This window comes from Mus pahari, chromosome 9 (genome assembly GCF_900095145.1).
Source record: "Mus pahari chromosome 9, PAHARI_EIJ_v1.1, whole genome shotgun sequence".
Classification (NCBI taxonomy): domain Eukaryota; kingdom Metazoa; phylum Chordata; class Mammalia; order Rodentia; family Muridae; genus Mus; species Mus pahari.
In genome coordinates, this window is record NC_034598.1 from 44456497 (window position 1) to 44477238 (window position 20742).

General features: G+C 56.7%; 1 protein-coding gene across 3 annotated transcripts in view; it reads left to right on the top strand.

Annotated features, from left to right (window-relative positions):
* The first annotated feature begins 2729 nt into the window (after positions 1-2729).
* Arid3a (AT-rich interaction domain 3A) overlaps positions 2730-20742 on the top strand; it is a 28687-nt gene continuing 10674 nt past the window's right edge. Inside the window, exons 1-3 of one of the 3 annotated variants that reach the window (XM_021204889.1) lie at positions 2730-2943; positions 6249-6905; positions 7416-7728. In XM_021204889.1, the coding sequence (XP_021060548.1) occupies positions 6511-6905; positions 7416-7728 (708 nt within the window). In that variant the 5' untranslated portion in view covers positions 2730-2943; positions 6249-6510. Of the gene's footprint in view, positions 2944-3000; positions 3088-6248; positions 6906-7415; positions 7729-20742 lie in introns of those variants that run through there. The other 2 variants (XM_029542578.1, XM_021204890.2) reach the window with 2 other exon arrangements.

Here is a 20742-nt window from a genome sequence, read left to right on the forward strand (position 1 = left end):
AGAGAGAGAGAGAGAGAGAGAGAGAGAGAGAGAGAGAGAGAGAGAGGTTTAGATCTGCCAAAAAGAATGAGGAGATGAGCCTCTACAGGAGAGGTCCGAGAAGACACCATGGGAAAAGCTCGGAAGCAGAGTGGAGCTAGGATACATTACAGTTCAGGCACTGTAGAACTGGGGCAGGGCGAGCCTAGCAGAGGAGCTAGTATAAACCAGTATTGGCCAGCCACTGAGGTGCAGCTGGAAATAAATCTTGGTTTCTCTGTGTGGCTATCGGGGACTAGCAAAGGTAAAGTAAAGACGCTATATTAATTTACAAATTACACTTAGAGTAAAATAATGCATTTTAGAAAATCAGGCCCCAGCTCCCCGTTTTAATCACCTCCATACAGCCGCCGCCGAATCACAGATCCAACCTGAAATGAATCTATCCTCAAGGGGTCCATACACGCTTAGGGTTAGAAAGGATGCCTACAGGAGATGGCAAATCTGATATCTAAGAATAGGAAACCCCCCCCCCCCGACTCCATCCCAAAAGCCTCAGAGGGAAAATTCTATAGAGGAACCACAGCATGAGAGACAAACGCTGCGGTAGGCGGATGTCTCTGAGTTCTAGGCCAGCCAAGGCTACACGGTGTGACCCTGTATTTGTCTGTCTTCCTAGGCAGGGTGTCTCTTGGCAAGGTGTAGCCCTGGCTGTCCTGGAACTCACTCTGTAGACCACACGCTGGCCTCAAACTCAGAAATCCCCCTGCCTCTGCCTCAGGCGCGTTGACATCCGGCTCACCTCCGGCCTACAATGCCTCCAGTGAGGGGCTGGGCCGGGTCACCAGTAGAGCGCTCGCTCATCTCCAGGATCTAAAAGTATCAATACGATCTGAAAATGATGTGGTCACGCGTGCCCGTTCCTTGTACTTTAACTTCGTGATACACTGAGGCAGAAAGTTCATGACTTCACACCCTGTCTTCAACAGAAAAAAAAGCTATGTAGGAGAACTTCGGGCCTCAGTTTCTCCCAATCTAACTTGGGAAACTGTCTTTTTAGGTGCGATAGCACCACCTGGCGGCCTCCAGTGCTAGATTGAAGCCCCGCCTCCATGATGAAAATCTTCCCTGGGCGCAGTTCCGCTGGTGCCCGGCAGGAGTCGCGCACGTCCTGCGGCGCCAGTCGGATGCCTTTCAAGTCGCCAGAAAGGTATCTTGAGGATTAGACCTGTCGTGATAGGAGACCTGTCATTATGTTATTATGCTTGCCACCTGGACCCCTGGCTAGATATATCCCTGCCATAAAAAAGGGGACCAGCAGATTTAGGTTTTTGTCTTTAAAGATTCTATTTTTTAAAAAATACTATGAACAGTATTTTAGGGTTCAGAAACAAGGCTCAGAAGGTAAAGGCAGTTGCTGACAAGCTTGGCGTCCTGAGAATCTCGGCATCCCAGAATACACATAAAGGTGGAAGGAGAAAGCCGACTCCACTAAGTTTTCCTAGGACCTCTATACGTGGGCTGCTGAAGCCCTTCTCCTGGTCTCTAGGTCTCTCTGTCTGTCTCTCTCTGTCTCTGTCTCTCACACACACACAAAGAGAGAGAGAGAGAGAGAGAGAGAGAGAGAGAGAGAGAGAGAGAGAGAGAGAGAGAAGAATGTATGTTGCTTTCATTATCTAGGCAGGATGTTTTAGGGGGTTGCCCAAGTTCACAGGGGACACACAAGATGATTAGAGCTGGGGTCAGTGTGCTCATTGCACGGGTTGGGGAAGAAAGATCTGCTAGCCCGTTTGATGCAGGAAAAGAATGCTGGCGTGCAGGCCCAGCTCCACCCCGGGGCCACACCCCAACACATCAAGGTGTCTAAAGTTTGAAGGCGAAGTTCGCTGCCACCTGCAACTTTCTTAGCCTTGCGGGCTAAGGTTCCAAGCAACTGCTGCAGTCTCGGATTCTAGGGAGGATTCCCGGGACTTGGGTTGGCCTGGCCGGAGCCACCCCATCTCCCCAGACAGTCACACAAGTAGTGGCTTTCAAGGGGCAGACTGCTCAAGATCCCAACAACAGTCCAATAAGAGAGCTGAGCACCACCTACGGGGAACTAGTCGAGGTCGGGGTTGTCCTGAGCTCTGGCGTTACCCACTAGGGTCGCCTCAACTTCTAGCTGAGCTCACATCATGTCTCGTTTTCCCAGCCTGCAAAATGGGACCTCAGAATCCAGTACTCTACCGAGAGGAACTGGTGGACCGAGGCAGAGGCTTCACTGAGTTGGTTAAAGGATGGCCCTCCTTTCCCTCGCTCCTAGGTACGGTCGTCACGGTTCCTCGTATTTCCTCGAACGCGCGCGCAGCCCAACCCCGTGCTTTTGCGCACGCAGCGCCCTCACATCCCCGCGTTCCAGCCCCCGCAGATGCAGCCTCTCCGGGGTTTTTAAGCCCATCTCAGAGCCGTGGAGCCTCAGGCCGAGAAGGTTAGGGTAGCATAGTGGGCGGAGGTTCCATCTCCAAGCTTGGCTTATCCATCTTGCGTTCCGGGTGAAGCCAGGAAACGGCCGGGGGCCCAGGTGACTTTCCGCTCAGAGGTGGGGTGAGGAACCCTTTTTAACTCTTTGGGATTCCCGCGATGGGGCTCTCGCAGCCCCGCCCTCCCGCTCGCGGCCTCTGCGCCGTGGGCTGCGGCGTGCACTTTGCGCACGGTCCCTAAGATGGGGGCGGAGCGTCCCTCAGTCCGGTTCCCCCTTCCTTTTATTATTTATTATCATTTAAAGGGGCCGCGACCTGAAGTTTTCCGTCCACTCTGTGGCGGCTCTCTAGCTCCCCTCCACCTCCTCCCACCGTGGACGTCCTCAGATTGAGTTGGAGAAGGGGGACCCCGGTGTGGTGTCCTGGGAAAGCTTAGAAAGGGGGGCCTTGGAGAGACACCCACCACCTCCTCCTGCGTCCCCGGGGCTGCTGAATCACCGGCGAGGTATTTGCATCTGAGAGCAATTTGTCACACGGCGATTCGTCTGCTGGGTGGGGGAGGGGCGGGGCGGGGGGCCCGGTCGCGCGCGGAGACCTCGTCCCTATCCGATCCAGACGGATGGAGATGTAGACGCGGCCTGGAGACTCGGTGAGGCGGGTGACCCCGGAGCCAGGAGCGTGCACTGGGCACCAGGGGGAGGCCAAGGGGGAGAGAGTCCACCGGAGGCCACCAGCAGGCTGGACTCTGGGCTGGGCTCCGGGCACCCGGGCATGCGCCCCCCCCCCGGGCCACCCCGAGCGGTAAGGCCTTTTGCAGCGCGGCTCCAGCGATCTCTCCCTAAAGGTGGCAGCGTAGGGCACCCTGGAGACCGACAATTGTGGGGTCTCCAAAGTTAGGCAAAGACGCGCGCGTAGAGGGGTGCAGGGTTGAGTATGCGACTCGACGGATCAGAGTTGGGGTGGCTGTCGCGGTTGTAGATCTTGGAGACCTTCATCCGGTACACGAGTGCGCGGGGGTCGCGAGTGCGTGCTGTCCCCTGGCGGAAGGAAACGGACCCGGGGTGTGTGTGTCTGTGTATGTACGCGCGCGCAGAGGACTAGGGGCTGCGCTCTGGGATCATGGTTTTGCTTTTTCTTATTAATTAAAAAAGATGTTTGGAAGTAGGATGTTACCGTGTAGTACGGGCTGACTTTAGAACTCAACTTAAAGCGCAGACTAGCCTGAAACTCGAGGCCATCCCCCTGCCGCAGCTTTCCTTCCCAAGTGCTTGGGAAAATCCCAGGCCGGGCGCGCCACCACGCCCCGGTACCTACAGTTCTTTTTCTCTTCCAAACTGTTTCCAGCGGGGTCCGCCTATCTCCCCCCCCCCCCATTTCGTTCCTTAGCTCCAGTGTACCACTGGGGTCTTCATGTGCCCCGCGGGGTGCGCCCATCCAGATCCCTCCGGTAGGGTCCCATGCCCCCCCTCCGCCCCCGGACACAAAAGAGGGAGCAGGAAGCGCGGAGTGCGCGCGTGTGTGTCAACTCGCAGCGGGTTTGTCAAATATCTTCCGTTTTTTACGACTTGGGCAGCAGGGTCACCTCCCCCCCAGCTCGCTCTTTCCAAGAAGCCTTTGAAATACCGACTCCGCTGGGGGGGTTGTTTGTTTGTTTTGTTGTTGTTTTACATTTGTCCTCTGACTGGGGTATGTTTTTGCACACGTCTCCTGGGGGGGCACGGTGCCTTCTTTCCCAGCCCCCTCCCCAGCTCCTGCCCTTCCCCCTCCACCTCCCTCGGAGGAGAGAGGGGCCCCTTTCGCCACCCTCGGGCCCTGGCCTTGCACAACTCCAAATAACCGTGTTTTGCAAGGCCTGGCCGAGCTAGTGACCTCCCTCCCTCCGCGTCTCTCTCTCTCTCTCTCTCTCTCTCTCTCTCTCTCTCTCTCTCTCTCTCTCTCTCTCTCTCTGACTTGAGGCTTGGAGGTGGGGGGGGCTAGGGTGTGGCTCTGGGTCTCGTCCCCACCCCAGCCAGATCCCCCTTCCACAAACACCAGCTACCAGGTCCTAGTAGACCTTCTCTCTGAGAATGCCATAAATTGAGGGTGGGGGCCAAGGACAAAGGGCTGGGGGAGGGGTCTATAAGGATGGGCAACATTGGCTAAGGGTACTGGTACCTCTGGAGGGTGGGGGATGTCCAGGCCTGACCTAGGGCCAGCTTTGGGGTTCCCATCTGTGCCCCTCCAGGGCTACCAGCCCCACCAGTGGAGGCCTACCCTGTTCCCCTCCCCCACCCCGCAACCAGGAAGGGTCATTAAACCAAACAGGCCTGGGAGGGGGGACGGGAGGCTGGGAGAGGGGCTTCCTCTAGCTTTTTCCTTGTGCGTTCCCCCACCCCACCCTCAAAGAGGGGGCGTCGCTTTCAGCATTTCCGCAGGGGGTGTGTGTGCTCAGTGGGGTGGGGGAAGGGCGATGGATCAAGCCAGACAGTGTCCAGAAATGTCCCCTCCAGCAGCTCTTGGGTCTGGTGACCAGGTTGACCAGGGTGACCAGCAGCCACAGAGGGTGGAGGGACTGAGTGTTGAGGCCACTCGTGTGTGTCCAGGCCTCCAAGGTTTTTCTGTCCTGGGAAGCCTAGGCTGAAAGGGGTGACCCTTGGCTTCCTTTTCCTTTAGGGCCACCCACCTGCCAGTGTTCTGCTGAAAGTGTGGGGTTTGGGGTGACCCCAAAGGAAAAGGAAGGGGTCTAGGGGAGGGGACATTAGAGGGACATTAGACATCCCCGTTCTCCTTGAAGATCTTGAGAGTCCTGAACTGCAGGGGTCTCCTTAGGCAGGGGAGCCGATGATCGGGATGTCTGTTGGGAACAACAGCCAGGAGCTCTCTGCCTTCTTCACACACTGGGTTGTTCGGGTCACTCCCAGGGGTTCTGTATGCAAAGACTTTTGAGGTTCAGACTAGACAGAGGATGACCTCTTAGATTCTCTGTCTACAAGGTGGACTAAACTGTTCCCTTGCACCATGGTCCCTTGAGTTCAGGCAGTTTGAGTATAGGCCCTGGCCTGCTGGGTGCTGGGCACTGTCCACTGTTTTATTGGTGGCTTATGTGGGGGGTAGGAGGGGTCGAGTTGTGGCCCGGGGCCAGGTGGGACCTGGATTCTGGTGCTGGCTGAAGGGACACCAGGGCTCCTGGCAGGGACACATGCTGTATTCTGGGACATTTCCCTCCTTGGAGCTTTATAACCTAGTGACAGCAGACCTGTGCCCTCTACAGAGCCTCAAGCAGCACAGGACACTCAGGTGACGCCTGCATGGTGTGCTGCTGTTCCCAAGTGTGACACACGGTGGGCACTTGTACCACACTGGTGGCACACCAAGGCCCTGAGGCCAGCTGAGGGACATCTGAGAAGGCAACATGTGAATGGGCACACTTGTCTAGGGCTCCTAGACGGCGACTGTGTAATCTTGGCCAGGGCTCCCAGGGCCTCTCGGGGCCAAGCAACATCTAGAACTTAGAACCAGAATCCAGAACCCAGAGGGACTGTGGGGTCTAGAAGGGTAGGGGTATGACCAATAAGAAAGCAAGAACACCAGGCCCCTCCCCCGCTGCTCTTCTTATGGGACAATCGTCCTGGGTGGACCCAACGAGAGATTCCCTTAGTGTCCACTGCAGTGATCCTGGTCCCGAGGAACCTGCAGACAGGCAGATGAGGGTGCTAGCCCTGAGCAGGTGTGATCGATTCTCCCATCAGCTTTTGCTGTCGACTTCTGGGGAGGGATGTGTCACTGGGGCGCAGGTGGAGTCTGACCTCATCTCTTGCTGTGTTCCCCCAGGAGTCTGCAGGTGCTTGAATGAGCCCGACACCAGCCTCTGCCCCTGGGTGCCCGACGTAACAGCAAGGATCCCACCAGTGGCTCCTGGCATGCCCCACCAGCCTTCAGCCTGAGTTGGCAGCCCCCGTCTCTGCCAGCCGCCACCCTGCACTGTTCCGGCTCCCCCGAGGTCCCCACGCTGCAGTGCGGCCAAGACCCCTCCCCGCAGGGGCCACCCCCACCGACTGCCCCTGGTGCCCGGGGTGGCCCGGCCCGCAGGGCCATGAAGCTGCAGGCTGTGATGGAGACTCTCATTCAGAGACAGCAGCGTGCCCGGCAGGAACTGGAGGCTCGGCAGCCTCCACCACCCCAACCACCCGAGCCCACTGGTGTCCGGGCGCGGACCACCATGACAGGCGAGGACAGGGAGCCTGAGAATGCCCGGATGCATAGGACGCAGATGGCCGCACTGGCCGCCATGCGGGCTGCTGCCGCCGGCTTGGGACATCCGTCCTCTCCCGGGGGCTCTGAGGATGGGCCTCCTGTCTCGGGAGATGAAGACACAGCCCGGGAAGGGACTCTGAGTTCACCTGCCCTGCATGAAAGTGTTCTGGAGGGACCAGGACACGCTGAGGGAGACGGGCATTTGATGGACGTGGGCTCTGATGATGATGACACGTGAGTGTTAGGGTCGGGGCGGCGGTGTCTAATGGCTGTGCATCTGAAGAGTAGGAGCCAGTGAGGGCCACTGAGGGGACGCTGCGTGTCTGAGCCAGTGTTTGCTGAGTGCCTCTGTGATTTCTCGGGTCTGCCATACTGGTATCCTGAGACTCCCTGAGCTCTGGGGTTGTGCCAGATGCCGCCAGGACATTAGGCTAAGGTGTTACAGGGGAGGAGGGACAAGTTTGGATAGAACGTGTCTGAAGAGTGGATAGAAAATGGTTCACAGCGAGTCTAGTGCTGGGAGCCCCACGTGCAAAGGTCCTGGGGCATGAACCTTTGAGAAGATGTTTGGGGGCCCCTTATAGGAGCTTGTTCAGAGGTGAAGTAAGATGTGGGCAGGGATCCACTTGGTGCCCTGACAGGCCTTGTGGCTGCTCATCTCATTTGCAAAGGGAGAAACTGAGGGTGGGGCAAGGAGGTACCTGGCTCTCTCCTGACTAGCGGGTGCCCTTGTGTCCCTTCCAGGAAGTCCAAGTGGGAAGAGCAAGAGCTGGAAGAACTGGGGGAGGAGGAAGAGGAGGAGGAAGATGAAGATGACTTTGAGGAAGAGGAGGAGGAAGAAGAAGGCCTGGGCCCCCCAGAGTCTGCCAGCCTGGGCACCGCAGGCCTGTTCACCCGCAAGACCCCGCCCACTCAGGCTTTCCGTGGAGATGGTGGTCCTAGGATGCTGAGTGGCCCTGAGCGCCTGGGACCTGGCCCGGCCCACCCCAGTCATATGGCATCCCAGATGCCACCACCAGACCATGGGGACTGGACATTTGAGGAGCAGTTCAAACAGGTAGGCCATGTACTTGGGTCCGGTCCCTTGGGGGCCTTTGATCACCCCCACAGACCCCAGGCATTCTGACCTGGGGACTCTAGCAAGGCTCTGCTTAGACCCTGTGTGAGATTTAACTCTGGGAATAATGTGGGTCTCTGCCGGGTCCTCTCCAGGGGAGAGGTGGTTTGTGGGTGTGGGGGATGGCTCAGTGGGTAAAGCGCTCGATGTGCAAACAGGGGGACTGAGCTCGATCCTCAGCTGTACCAGTGCTTTTGCAGTGCTGGTATTGGGAGGTGGAGCCAGGAGGATCCCTGGGGCTTGCTGGTCGTGTAGCCTAGTGGTCAGTGAGCTCCGGGTCAGTGAGAGATCCTGCCTCAGATCCTAAGGTGGAGAGCTATAGAGGAAGGCGCCAAGCGCCCGGCTCTGGCTCATGCGCTCTTATGCACAGGAGTACAGGTGGCTTGGTCCCTGAGACCAGGGTGTGGAGTCAGCCCTGGGCCCTGGAGAACCTGTGGAGTTTGAGTAGTGTGGGCTGTGGGCTGCAGTGTCCAGAGGGCTAGGGTTCCATGGCAGCGCTGATCCAGTGTGGTGCCCAGGGCCACTTGGTTTCCACCGAATGGCGAATGTGCAGGAGCCAGCAGGAGCCAGAGCCCGGAGGCTTGTGGCGGACAGTTCCAGGGCTGCTGGATTGGTTCCAGGGGTGCTGGTGTTGGTGGACCAGGTGGGGTGCGGTCTGTGAGACCCCCCCCACAGGATTCCTGGGCCTGGGAGGGGCATGGAGGAAGCTGACTGCCCTAGCTCTTCCCTGCAGGCGGCCAAGCTGAAGGAAGTGGCCAGCAGGGAGCCTTTGAAGTCAGCAGGCCGATGGAAACCAGATGGTTGGCCTGCCGGCTGGGGCCTGCATTCCAGCTTGGCCAGCTGGCCCAGCCGACCCCTGGGTGTGTGGCCAGGGAGGAAACTGGCTCCTGAGCTGGCTTCAGGGCCAAGTCTTGTGTGGGCTACGAGGTGGCCCTAGAGGTGGCTGAGGACTCCTGATGCTCTCTCAGTGACAGAGCTGGTCAGAATAGCTTCAGGGGGCACCTGAGCTCTGCTTTTGGGTGGGGTCTGAGGAACAGGCCGGAGGTCCCCCTTCAGGGACCCCTTCCAGCTGAAGCAGAAGACTGGAGATGGGCGTGCCTGGGAAACCATTGGGTTGAGGCACCAAGAGGGCTCAGGTTGGGTTAGGGTTATGGTACTTGTGGGGCAGGGCTCAGTAAATACCCTATTCTGGCAGCACAGCCACGCAAAGGCCCTGGGGCACAGAGAATAGTTTCGAGGAACGGAGAAGAGGCTAACTAACCCTCTGTGCCCTCGTGGGACCTGCTGAGACAGGGCCTGCGCTGGGTGCGGCGGCCTCACCTCCTGTCTCTGCTTCTCGCCCTGGCTTGCTTAGATGTGTGTCGGGCAGCCTGCCAGCTGACCTGTCAAATGGACGTCACTGCTCCTGGGTGTGAGCCAGTCCCACCCTAGGTCCAGAGGTGGCTGTGGGCTTCAAGACTGGTCTCCCGACTCCCCCAGGGGATTCTCAGTAAACACACTGCACATACACGTCTCTGTGCTTGGCTGGGCTGTGTGGGCTCCACCTGCTGTGTGCCTCAGTCTCCCTGGCCTAGAGGCAGCCTAGGCTAGCCCAGAGGCAGCCTGGACCATTCTGAAGTGCATTTTACTTAAGGAGTTGATGGGTCTGTTGCCCAGTCGGGGCCTTGAGTTGTGAGTTCCCAAGGTCTGTGTGTTCACTGGCATAGCCACTTCGAGGGTGGGCTACACCTATTACTTCTTCCTGACTTGCTCACTGCCTGGCATTTAGCTCCCTGCAAACCCCAGCGCCAAGCAAGTTAGACATCTCTGTCCCACTATGTCACAGCTGGCCCAGGGACTAAGACCGGCCTGAGGCTGCCATTTACGGTCAGAGATCCGTGTGTGTCCCCTGTGCATGCTGACAGTCCCCGATGCCCCACACTGGCTAGGCACTTAAGGGCAGCAGGCCCCTAGTGCAGTGAAACAAAGGAGGGCAGAGAGAGCCATTGTCAGCACTGTTCTGGGGATATCCTGGGCAGGGTCAGAGGTCATGCCGAGACACTGGCCTGTGAGGGGGTTTCTGTGCAGCTGGAGACGGGAACTGTGGGAGTAGCGCGCTCCCTGTGTTACGGGCCAACTGGTCCTATAGGAAACAAGATGGGGGTGGATTTGGGGATGGTGTTCGCAGAAGCTGGCCTGGGACTCTGTTCACCACGTCTTTGTGGACGGTTCCACATGCCACCCTGCTGGCCTGGCACCTGTGCAGTCTGTGTCAATAGTGGTCCAGCCAGCCCCACAGATGTCAGCCCCAGGCCCGGCCTGTGTTGACTCTGGCGTCTGCCCCACTCCTTTCCTGGCACGTGGCGGTGCTGGCTGGCTGGCCACTTGGCACTGTCTGCGTTTCTTCCTTCCCAGTCTTGGCCACGGCTGGCTTCCACCAGCTGAGCCTAGACAGCTGGGATCCACCCTGGGCTGTGGGTCTGGGGAGGGGACATGGGGGTGAGGTCAGCGGCTGTGATTAGGATCTGGGTCTCCTGGCATTGGACGCACATCCTGTAGCTTTCCTGTCCCCATGTGGCCACACCCGGGCTCACAGCTGCTGGGCTGTGATTTCTAAAGCTGGCAGTCTTTTGTGGGTTTTTTGTTGATTCTTTGAGACAGGCTTTCTCTGTGTAGCCCTAGCTGTTCTAAACTCTGTAGACCAGGTTGGCTTTGAATTCAGAAATCTGCCTGCCTCCTTCCCCCCACCCCACACCCCAACTACATAGCTCCCAGCATTTACACCCCTGTTCTGGGCACAGGGTCTCTCACTGAGCACAGCGTCCTTGAGGCTCTGCTGTGTGTCCTGTCAGAGTCCCTGTTCCTGCATAGGGCCGTGTGGCTCAGTGGCATGTGGGCAGACTACTGCACGTCCGCTGCATCTGTGCTGGATGCTGGGCAGTTCCCACCTTTTGGCTCTCCAGCTTCTGTCTGTCTTTGGCTTCCATGGGCTCGTTCTGTTCCTCCTGGGCGTGTGCCTGCAGTGAAATTGCTAGGTAGACCAGTAATCGGGTAAGTACCTATTAGGAGTGCTGTGGACGGCAGCGGACTGTCTGCGTGCCCCACGTGCGGGGAGGGCCCTGTTCCTCCACATCGTCACCCGTCCTCCGTTCCCGTGGAACCCAAGCCTGACCTCAGGGATCCTAGTGTGTGCCTGTCACCCTCAGCACCAGAGAAGTTGAGGAAGGAGCATTAATGAGTTCAGGGCCAACTTGAGGTTCTTGGTTCCCACCCAGGCAGACCCGTGTTCACCTTTCACCCAGCACCTGAGGGTTAGAAACAGGGGGATCACGAGTCCGTGCCTGAGCTACGTACCGAGTCCCAAAGAACCTGTTGGGAAAACAAGTTAATGGGCTCCGTACGCCATCTATAAGGAAGGGACTGTGGAGGGAAATTGAGGCACAGGATGGTCATAGTCCCATGCAGAAAGACTGGCTGTCTCCAGCCCTCTTCAGATTCTGGCCCGGGGTGGATAGAAAGAACCTGGTGACTGCAGGGTTTTAGAGAAAGCCTGCGGCAGCCTCGTCAACCTCACCTTTCCTCACAGAAGCAGTGAGCCCCCGGCAGGTCAGGGGTACGCATCCCGCATCCCTGTCACAGGTACACCTCAGGACCTGGTGCTGTAGCCCAGGCTGCCTCAGAACTCTTCCATTTCTACTGAAAGCTCCTGAAAGCAAGGGTCCCAGGCACGCCCCCCCACCCTTTTTTTCCTAGCCCTTTAAAAATGTTTTGTTTTTTACACTTACTTATTTGTTTGCTGTGGACAAGGGCACATGCGTCACAGCCTCCATGGGGGTCAGAAAACAACTGAGGTAGTCCTTCTCTCCTTCCTTCCTTCTGGGTCTGGGAGTGGGGATTGAACTCAGGTCCCAGAACTTGGCTGCAAGCTCCTTTACCCTCTGAACCATCTTGGCCTCTCTCCCTAAAGTCTACTTTTAAGTCCAGGACACTGGGCAGCATTCCAGGAGAGAGGGAAACAGAGTGTCCAGGGAGGCCTCTGGCCTGAGGGCAGCTGCTGTGATTTTTTTTTCCTCCCCCCTCCTCCCTCATACAAGGAAATGGACAAAGAGCCAGGTGTTAGAGATGGGAGCTTTGGGAGGGGCTGACAAGTCTGTCTGCAGTCGCCTCACGTGTCCTTGTGCCTGTCGCATGCCTTGTCTGCCCCAGGCAAAACTTCCATGGCAGCTGATAATGATAGTTCCCACCACTGGTCCCTCACACATGCTCTGTTTCGCCTGCTGGGAATGACACTGTGAGCCTCTGGGGCCACATCAGGTGGGGACTGGGGAGGAGGTGGGCAGATGTTCCCTGTCCTGCCTAGGGGACACAGGGCTGGACGGCAGGAAGGGACATAGCAGCAGGGGCATTGTAGGGTGTGTAAGAGTCCACTGACAGGCAAGAACGGCAGGGTCTACTTCTTAGACATTCTAGAACATTCTAGGAAACCAGCGTTAGCCTTGGTGGGGCAGTGGATTTGGAGCCAAGGACTGGAGAGGCCAGAAAGTGAAGGGCAGGCTAACGTTTTCAAAAGCGAAGGGTGTGCTGGGCAGACCCAGGCCGCCTGGGTGATGGCTGGGAGGTCAGACTCCAGGTTCTGCTGGTGGCAGTGTCACTGTCTGGGGCATGTTTGTCTCTGGGCTGCCAGCCAGTTTTGGCAGCCAGCTCCAACCCGGAGTCTTCCTGGGGCTCAGGAGTCCCCCGTGCCAGGGAGTCAGGGACTGGAGGTGTTGGGAAGCCCCCGGGCAAACCTCATCAAAGTCGCTGTGGCTCCTGGCGCCGAGCCAGCGAGCTGTGGCAGACACAGGAGGGTGCCTGCCCGCCAGCCCTGGCACCGCGCCCCGACCCGTGCCAACCCCCAGGAACTACGCTGAGTCAGCCGGAAGAACCTTATCTGGTCCCTGTGCCGCCAACTCGGCCACCAGGTCACTGCCGCCAGCCGGGCTCCCCACCCTGTGACCCGCTGCCAAGCTCTGCCCCGCCCCACGCTTTCTAATAACACACGCCATGACAGAGGGAGCGGTGTCCCAAGAGCTGCCGGCCCTGAGGGCGTGGTGGCCGCATCCACACTGGACATGGGACAGTGACGAGCCTGGTGGGCAGCTGCCATGGCTTCTGTGACTGTGGCTGCGGGGACCCGGGGCAACACAGTACATCTCCCAGCGTCCTTGTGCCAGTTGGGGATGTGTGTTTGTGTGTATCTTCTGCGTGTTGTGTGTCTGTGTGTCCATGTGTATGTCTGAGAATGTGTGCATGTTATGTATGGGTGGTATGTCTGAGGGTTGTGTGTCTATGTGGTGTGTCTGTGTGTGTGTGTGTCATGTGTCTGTGTGTCTGTATGATGTGTCTATGTGTCTGTATGTGTGGCATGTCTCTGTGTGGTGTGTCTGTGTGTGTGTCCGTGTGTGCCTGTGTGTGTGTCTTGTGTATATGTGTCTGTGTATGATGTGTCTATGTGTCTGTATATGTGGTGTGTCTCTGTGTAGTGTGTCTATGTGTCTGTGTCTGTGTCTTGTTTATATGTGTCTGTGTATGATGTGTCTATGTGTCTGATTGTGTGGTGTATGTGTGTCTCTGTGTGTGTGTGCATGTGTCTCTGTGTGTGTGCATGTGTGTCTGTGAGAGTCTATGAGTGTATCTGTATGTTTGTGTACATCTCGTGGGTGAGGTGCATGCCTACCCTGCTCTGAGAACAGTGAAGTGGTGAGGTTCACTAGCACCTTACAGGTCACAGGTCATGTGGTCCTGGACACACGGGTCAGCTGCTGCCCACGTGGCCTGTACTGGCTGGGCTAAGTCTGTCTGTGGTGAGCAAGGTACAGGTAGAACCAGCGCCTGCCGCCTGCCTCAGTGTACCTACTTGCCACAAAGGCCTGTTTCCAGGGGACTTGTCAACTCACGTAAACAGTCGTTCTCAGCCAGTGGGGGGTTGTTGGCCGTAACAGACATGTCACTTGGAAAGCCAGCTCAGTGTGGCCCCTGCTGACTGTCAAGCATGACCAAGCTTATCCATCCTTAAAGCCAGCTCAGGAATAGCCTGGTGCTGCCTGGTGGGTGGCACAAATGGGGTGGCCACGGCCCGCCCCTTCCTGGCTCGCCTGACTGCGCACGGCCAGGGGACAATTGGGGGTCACAGGGTTAAACGGTAACTAATGTGTCCATTGAAGGGCCTGGTCTGGGGACACAGCCTTGCCCCGTGGTCAGGGCCAGGCCAGGGTCTGTGGGTCCTTGAGGGGGTGGGTGGTGGGCTGGTGGGGTCAGCCACCCAGCTACCCCTGGAGACAGACTCAAATGTGTTAGAGACCAGGCACGGTTGGACCTGCATGGTGCCTGCCACTCAGAGAAGGAGCTTATGGCAGGCCCTACGCCAGAGCCCTGTGAAACACAGGCTCAGGGGGTGGAGGCAGGAGAATTGCCATTTTGAGCTGGGCTACACAGTGCTTCTCATAAGAGCACAGACAAGGGAGCTGGGGCTGAGTGGGTGGCACGCTCACTGGGCATGCTCACACCCATCACCCCAGCCCGGAGGTGGAGGCAGGAGGTCAGGGAGTTGGAGTTGAGTCTGAAACCCAGATTTACTGCTGCTCACGAGATGACTAAAAGTCAGGAGCATACTTTCCAGGTCCTTGATAAGCTCCATCCGTCTCATGTGTGTTTTGAATCCTGGTCAGGCCAGGTGAGGTGGCGCATGCCTTTAATCCCAGCACTTAGGAGGCAGAGGCAGGCGGATTTCTGAGTTCGAGGCCAGCCTGGTCTACAGAGTGAGTTCCAGGACAGCCAGGGCTACACAGAGAAACCCTGTCTCGAAAAACCAAAAAATTAAAAACAAAGTTGAATCCTGGTCAGGCCTTCCTTCTGTGGGCATTAGTGAAATACCTATTGTATACTGTAGAGTCACATTCAAGAACCCAAGTAAGGTGGCACACACCTTTAATCCCAGCACTTGAGAGGCAGAGGTGGGTTTCTCTCTTGAGTTTGAGGCCAGCCTGATCTCCATAACCAGCTCCTGGACAGTCAGGGCTGTGAAGAGAGACCCTGTTGACAAACACAAAAGACCCCTGCGATAGGAGACCCTGTGAGGTGCACTGGGGCAGGCAGGTAGGGTGAGCCAGTCTTTGTCACTGTCTCCATGGGGTGCGGTCCTGTCTGGGGGAGAGGGGTGTGTCCTCATGGCTGGCTGGAGGGTACCAGCTGTGTTCCCAGCTGTGTGTCCAGCATCTCCATCCAGTCTGGATGCATCTGTGGCTTTGTGTGTAGCAGGAGGAGGGGACCAATCTAGAGCTGAAGGCTGGGCCTGGGATGTTGCCGTATGGGGGCCAAGTTACAGGAGAGTGACATTTTCCAGTCACCCAGGGGGCATACTAGGGGAAGGGGTATTCCTCACCCACCATCTCATCTGCATATCCACCCACCCCTTCTGTCTCCAAGGCCACGTCCTCCCCAACCCACCATACACCCACTTCTTCCTTCCAGCCTCAGTTTCCCCCTCCGTCCAGACAGCTGCCCGTTGTCACTTGGTCAGGATCTTGTTGGTGAGTGAGTGTCCACCTCCATCCCGCTCCGTAGCATGAAGGATGGCAGCTGTATTTATCTGGGTTCACCTGCTCTGTTGCTAATGCGTGATGGGAGCGCCCTGCTGCAGGAGGTGGACGTTTGGAGCCACCACATTAGGCTGGATCCACCTGCCCTTAGCTCATAATGTGGGGACCCTCCAGCTGGACCTCTAGATGAAGGGTAGGACCCCATTTCTGTCTTAGGACACAAGCTTCAGTCTGTCTAGGTCCTTTTGTGCAGCTACCGTAAGGGATACCAGTCCCCAGGTTCACGCTGGTCAACAGTGAAGTCCCTTCTGGAATTTCAGAAGCTAGACAGGAAAACTGCTGGAGAAGCCTGTCACAGCAGGATTCTAGGCGGGGCTCCACTCTGACCACGCCTCCACCCCTCACTGGGGGATTCTAGGCGGGGCTCCACTCTGACCACGCCCCCAGGCCCTCACTGGGGGATTTTAGGTGGGGCTCCACTTCAAACCACGCCCCCAACACGCTCACGCACGTAGATCCTATTCTGGACTTTTGGGATCCTCTGCCTTTACCTCCCCTGTACCTGGGATCAAGTTGCGCCACTGAGCTTGGCTTCTGATCCTTGGCCCGTTGGCCCACAGCGCCAGGCCCTTCACTGGTTTCTATGAAATGGCATCTCTGGAGGGCTCCATGGTGGCTCTTGTTCAGTCTCCTTTGCTCTGAAGTATTGGCTTGTGTGGGGCTTAGGGAGTCACCTTGGCTTTTCGCCTCAAACTTCTGTGCACTTTGTGACAGGTGCCTCCATCCCACGGCTACCCAACCCCTGTGCCTCAGTTTCCCAGTTGTAAAGTAAGCTAGCACCTGAGCAGTTTTGTTCCGCCACCTGGCCATCTCTCTTGGGCTTGACCTTTGCTGGGCACAAGTGTCTTGTCATCCCCCTGGAAGCTCTGGGGACAACCCCTTTCCTTTGCAGGAAATGAGGCTGAGGTTCCAAGGTGGCCCCGATCAAACCTATAATCTACTCAGGAGAAAAAGTTAGGTTGGAGGTCTGCAGTTCCCCCGCAGCCGGGAACCCAGAGGCCAGCTTCTGCGGCAGCCACTCCTGTGGTCCCAAATGGTCATTTCAGAAGGGCTATTAATATCTGCCTTATGGGTGAGGCGCCCAGCGTGCTGAGGGGAGAGGGGCCAGCCTCTGCAGGAGGCAGCTGAACAGACAGATGTTTGACCCAGCCCAGAATCACTTCCCCAATTTCCTAAGAGCCAGAGCTGGCCCCCCAGTGCCCACAGAGCTGACAGGAAATGAAAGAGCCGGGTGGCCAGCTTGGAGGGGAAGCCCCTAGCCCTCAGGTGCACCCCAAAGGCCACCATGTGGCCAGAAGAGCCTAAAGAGAGCCAGTGCAGTAGAAAGTTGTGCGTTCGTGATGCCCTTGCTGTATGCAGAGTGCAGGGGATGGCGCTTCTCCTTTACCATACTTGGTGCTCCATCCCCTCTGAGATTAATTTCTGGGAAGAGACCAAGTGTCTTATACTCACTTTAGGCTACTGCTCAACCCTGACCATGCCCCCAGCCCCTCACCAGGAGATTCCAGGGGTTGGGGGGTACACCCCTGTTTTACATCCCCAGTCCTGTCTCTTCATTTTGAGAGGGAGTCTCTCCAAGTTACTCAGGGTTGCCTTGAACTTGCATCCCTCTGCCTTGGTCTTCTGCATAGCTGGGAGAGTTCTTCCCAGCTGCTGGCCTGGTCCTTGTGTCTGGTTGTAGTGTACCTGTGATGTATCATCCACCTCAAGGGCTCAATAATGTCTGCAACACTCCCTGGGTTTCCAAATATGAAAATAACAACCCCAGACCTGCGCCTTGACATCCCTGTGCCCCAGCTACTGTGACCCTGTGCAGAGGAAGCACAAGCCGGTGCCCACCTATCCAGTTGCCATCTCTGTGGCCCTAACTTTCCTGGCCTCTTGATGCTGGGATGGAACTCAAATTTGTTTTGAGGCAGGGTCTCCCTGTGTAGCCTGGGCTGGGCTGGCCAGGAAGTCATAGCCATCCCCCTGCCTTACTCTCCCCGAGTGTAGGTTGATAGATGTGGACTACCACACCCTGGGTTCCCATGGAAAAGGATCAGTCAAGTGCCCAGCTGGTCCTTGGTGCTCTGTTACTCACAGGTCACTTCTGCCTCAGTTTCCCTAAGGGAAGAATGGGTCCAGGTGAATCTCGACCACTTGCCAGGGGCAGGATGAAATGGGCGTGTCTGCCCAGGAGGGTTCAGACTTCCCCCACAGAGCTGAGTCACTTGGTGCCCAAGGCTGCAGTGGGAAAAGGGCTTAGATGAAGGACCAGGGAGTGCAAAGGCCCTGGGGCCCAGCGCTGTAAAGACACCCAGAAGGCCAGGGTGGTCAGGAATAGTCTCTTCAGGAGAAAAGACTCCAGTGACAGAGGCTAGCAGGACCTGTCTGGCAGGAAGAGGGGAGACATCTGGTCCTGTCCTGAAGCTTACAGAGCTCTGAGACCCTGGTCCCTGGGCAGCCGGGAGAAGGAAGCGTCCTAATGGTGCTGGGAGGAGAATCATAGCCATTGTATCTGGGTGTTTTTATAGATTGTTGGGGTCATGTCTCAGCCAAAGCCCAAAAGACACAAAATCATCAAGATCCTCAAAGAATGTGGTGAGGATAAAGGCTCTAGCAGCCCAAAGACAAGTGGAGAAGAAGACACTGGAATATTACTTAGCCATGAACAGGATTGATGCTCCAGTAGACTTTACAGTGTAGAGGGAGCCGAGGACATTGGAGCTCAGGAGAGATCCAGATACAGAAGGCCACATGGTGTGGGAAAAGGCCCCAAACAGCCCAGCACAGAGCTCAGAAGTGGACATAGGGGTGTCAGAGGCTAGAGAAAGAATGACGTGACTGGTTGTAACTAGTTGTGCAGATTGTGTTTCTTGTTGTGTGGTGGAATGTTCTGGAAGTACACAGAAGTATTTGGTTGTAGGTGTCCTGAGATTTATATGCATGACTTCCAAAAAAAAAAGTTCTGGGCAGGGTTGGTGCGTGCCAGTAATTCCAGCACTTGGGAGGCAGAGGCCAGCCTGGGCTACACGGAGAAACCCTGTCTCAAAAAAAAAAAAAAAAAAAAAAAAAAACCAAACAAACAAATAGAAGAAAGAAAGAGTAGTACTCAGTGCTCTTAAACCCGGAGCTGTTGGTGTAGCCTCTTTGTTTTCTTGACCCAGGGTTTCTCTGTAGCCCTGGCTGTCCCGAAACTCACTCTGTAGACCAGGCTGGCCTCCAACTCACAGAGTGTCTCCGGAGTGCTGGAATTGAAGATGTGTGCCCTCAATCTGGTCAAAGAAAGCCCTTTGAAGAACTCCTTACAGAGAGTGGACATGCACTGGGAGACTCTGTTTATTCAGTTATTCCTACCAAGAAAGCAGCAACTCCCTCGGGCCTTCAAGGTCCCTGTGTCTCCAGATGGCTTTTCTGGGTTCCCCTGATTCTGGGTGGGGGTGGGGGTGGGGCTGCTGACTCAATCTGATCACTAAGGAGGAAAACAGACTGAGTTCCCGCAGCAGGTGCCACTGTGCCTTCAAAAAGCATCTCCAGCCAGGTGGGTGGGGTGGCCGTCACCTGCGGCCCCAGCACTACTGGGGAGAGGAGGAGTGGGGCAAAAGGCCAGCCTGGCAACATGAGTCCCTACCTCAAAACACATGAATAAATAAAATCAAAAATGGTCCCATCTGCCAGGCATACACTGCCTTTCACAGGGTTCTGGAACCAGGGGGCTAAGCCGGGTGTCGATCTTAGACCAGAGTCAGTCTCTGTGCCTGCTGTTCCCCAAACTGAGGGAGTGTAGGGAGTGTCCATGCTGGGGTTGGTCCAGGCCCTACTCAAATGTCTTCATTCCTGGGGTCCACCCTGCCTGGCGCCTGTCCCAGGTGGGGCCCTTGTGGACTTTGGAGTCCTGGGGAGCCAGTAGGGGACCTGGGCTGCCACAACCTGGGGGACAAAGGTTTTCTCAGGGGCCCCACACATGCATGCATGTGCGCGAGACGCGCCTGCACACACTCAGACACACACACACACAGAGCAGTCTTTTTTTTTTTTTTTTTTTTTTAACGGCTGGGGACAGCCAGGGCCCCTCAGCTCTGAGGACGCCGCCCTGGGCCCCTGTGGGAACGGCCCTGGCCGCCCAGGTGTGGTCAGAACAGAAACCTACAGATGGGATGTGACCATGGGCAGCTGGGCCCCAGGGCCAGCCAGGTCTGGAAGGGTGGGTGCCAGCTCAGGCCGGTCATCCCAGCTCTCAGGAGACAGACACAAGAGGGTTGTCATGAGTTCCAGGTTAGACCCTGTGTCGGGACACAGACACAGACACACACACCAGTTGAAAAGTTCTTGTACAGGAAAAGACAAAAACCCGCCAACAAAGGCCTCCCTGTTGGGAGCACAGGGAGACAGCACCAGGTGAGCCAGACTGTACAGCAGGCGACATTTTCTCACTCCTGAGGAACTGTTTTTTTAGATGGCTGTGAAGAGGTGGTAAAAAGAGGGAGGCACTGTGCATCTAGTAAGTGCCTACTGTATGCCTCTGTCCCAGCCCATGCTTCCACGACTTAAAGCCAGTTGGTAGCTGAGGTGAAGTGGTTGGGGGTGGGGGTGGGGGTGGGGGACAGGACCACAGCATGGGAATGAACGCCAACCGCAAAGGTCTGAGAAGCCGTGCATATTTAATAAACGTTTATTAGACACATGCTGTGTGCTCTGTCCGGTTCCAGACAAGAAAAACAGGTCAAAACCTGTCACAGTGCTGGGCTTACAACTAGAAGGAGAATCTGGACACTGTCCCCTAGAGCCAGCTCTCCAGGGTGGGACTTGTCCTCCCAGAGGGCAGCCAGAAGAAGGGCCAGGTCCCCATAAAGCCAGGGCTTTTACAACCTGTCTTTGTTGTGGACCCTCCCCCCACAGGCAGCTAGGGGATCCCTGTGGGTCCCCATTTATGGCTTTGAATTGATGTCCCTGTAGGCATCGGCCAGCCCTGCCACCGGCTGGTCCTTTGGCATCTCTTATTGAAGAGACATTGATGGCGGTTCCCTGGTGAGGCAGCTGCTCACTGCGGCTGAGTCTCAGTTTCCCCTCCCCAAAGGCCACCGCTCACGACAGAACTGTGTTTGGGGTGGCGGCTGCTTCTGTTTTGAGACAGGGTCTCATGTGGCCTGGGCTAGCCTCCACCTCCTGAGTACTGGGATGACAGGGGCTCATCACTCAGGTACCTGGTTTATGAGGTGCTGGGAGTAGAACCCACAACCTGGGAGCTGGGAGCTCCGCCCACGGAGCCACGCCCTCAGGCGGCCGCCCTTCTGTCTTTTCTTTTGCCTTGCTTTTTCCTGCTTTTCTTTGATTGGTTTTTCCTTTTTTTTTTTTT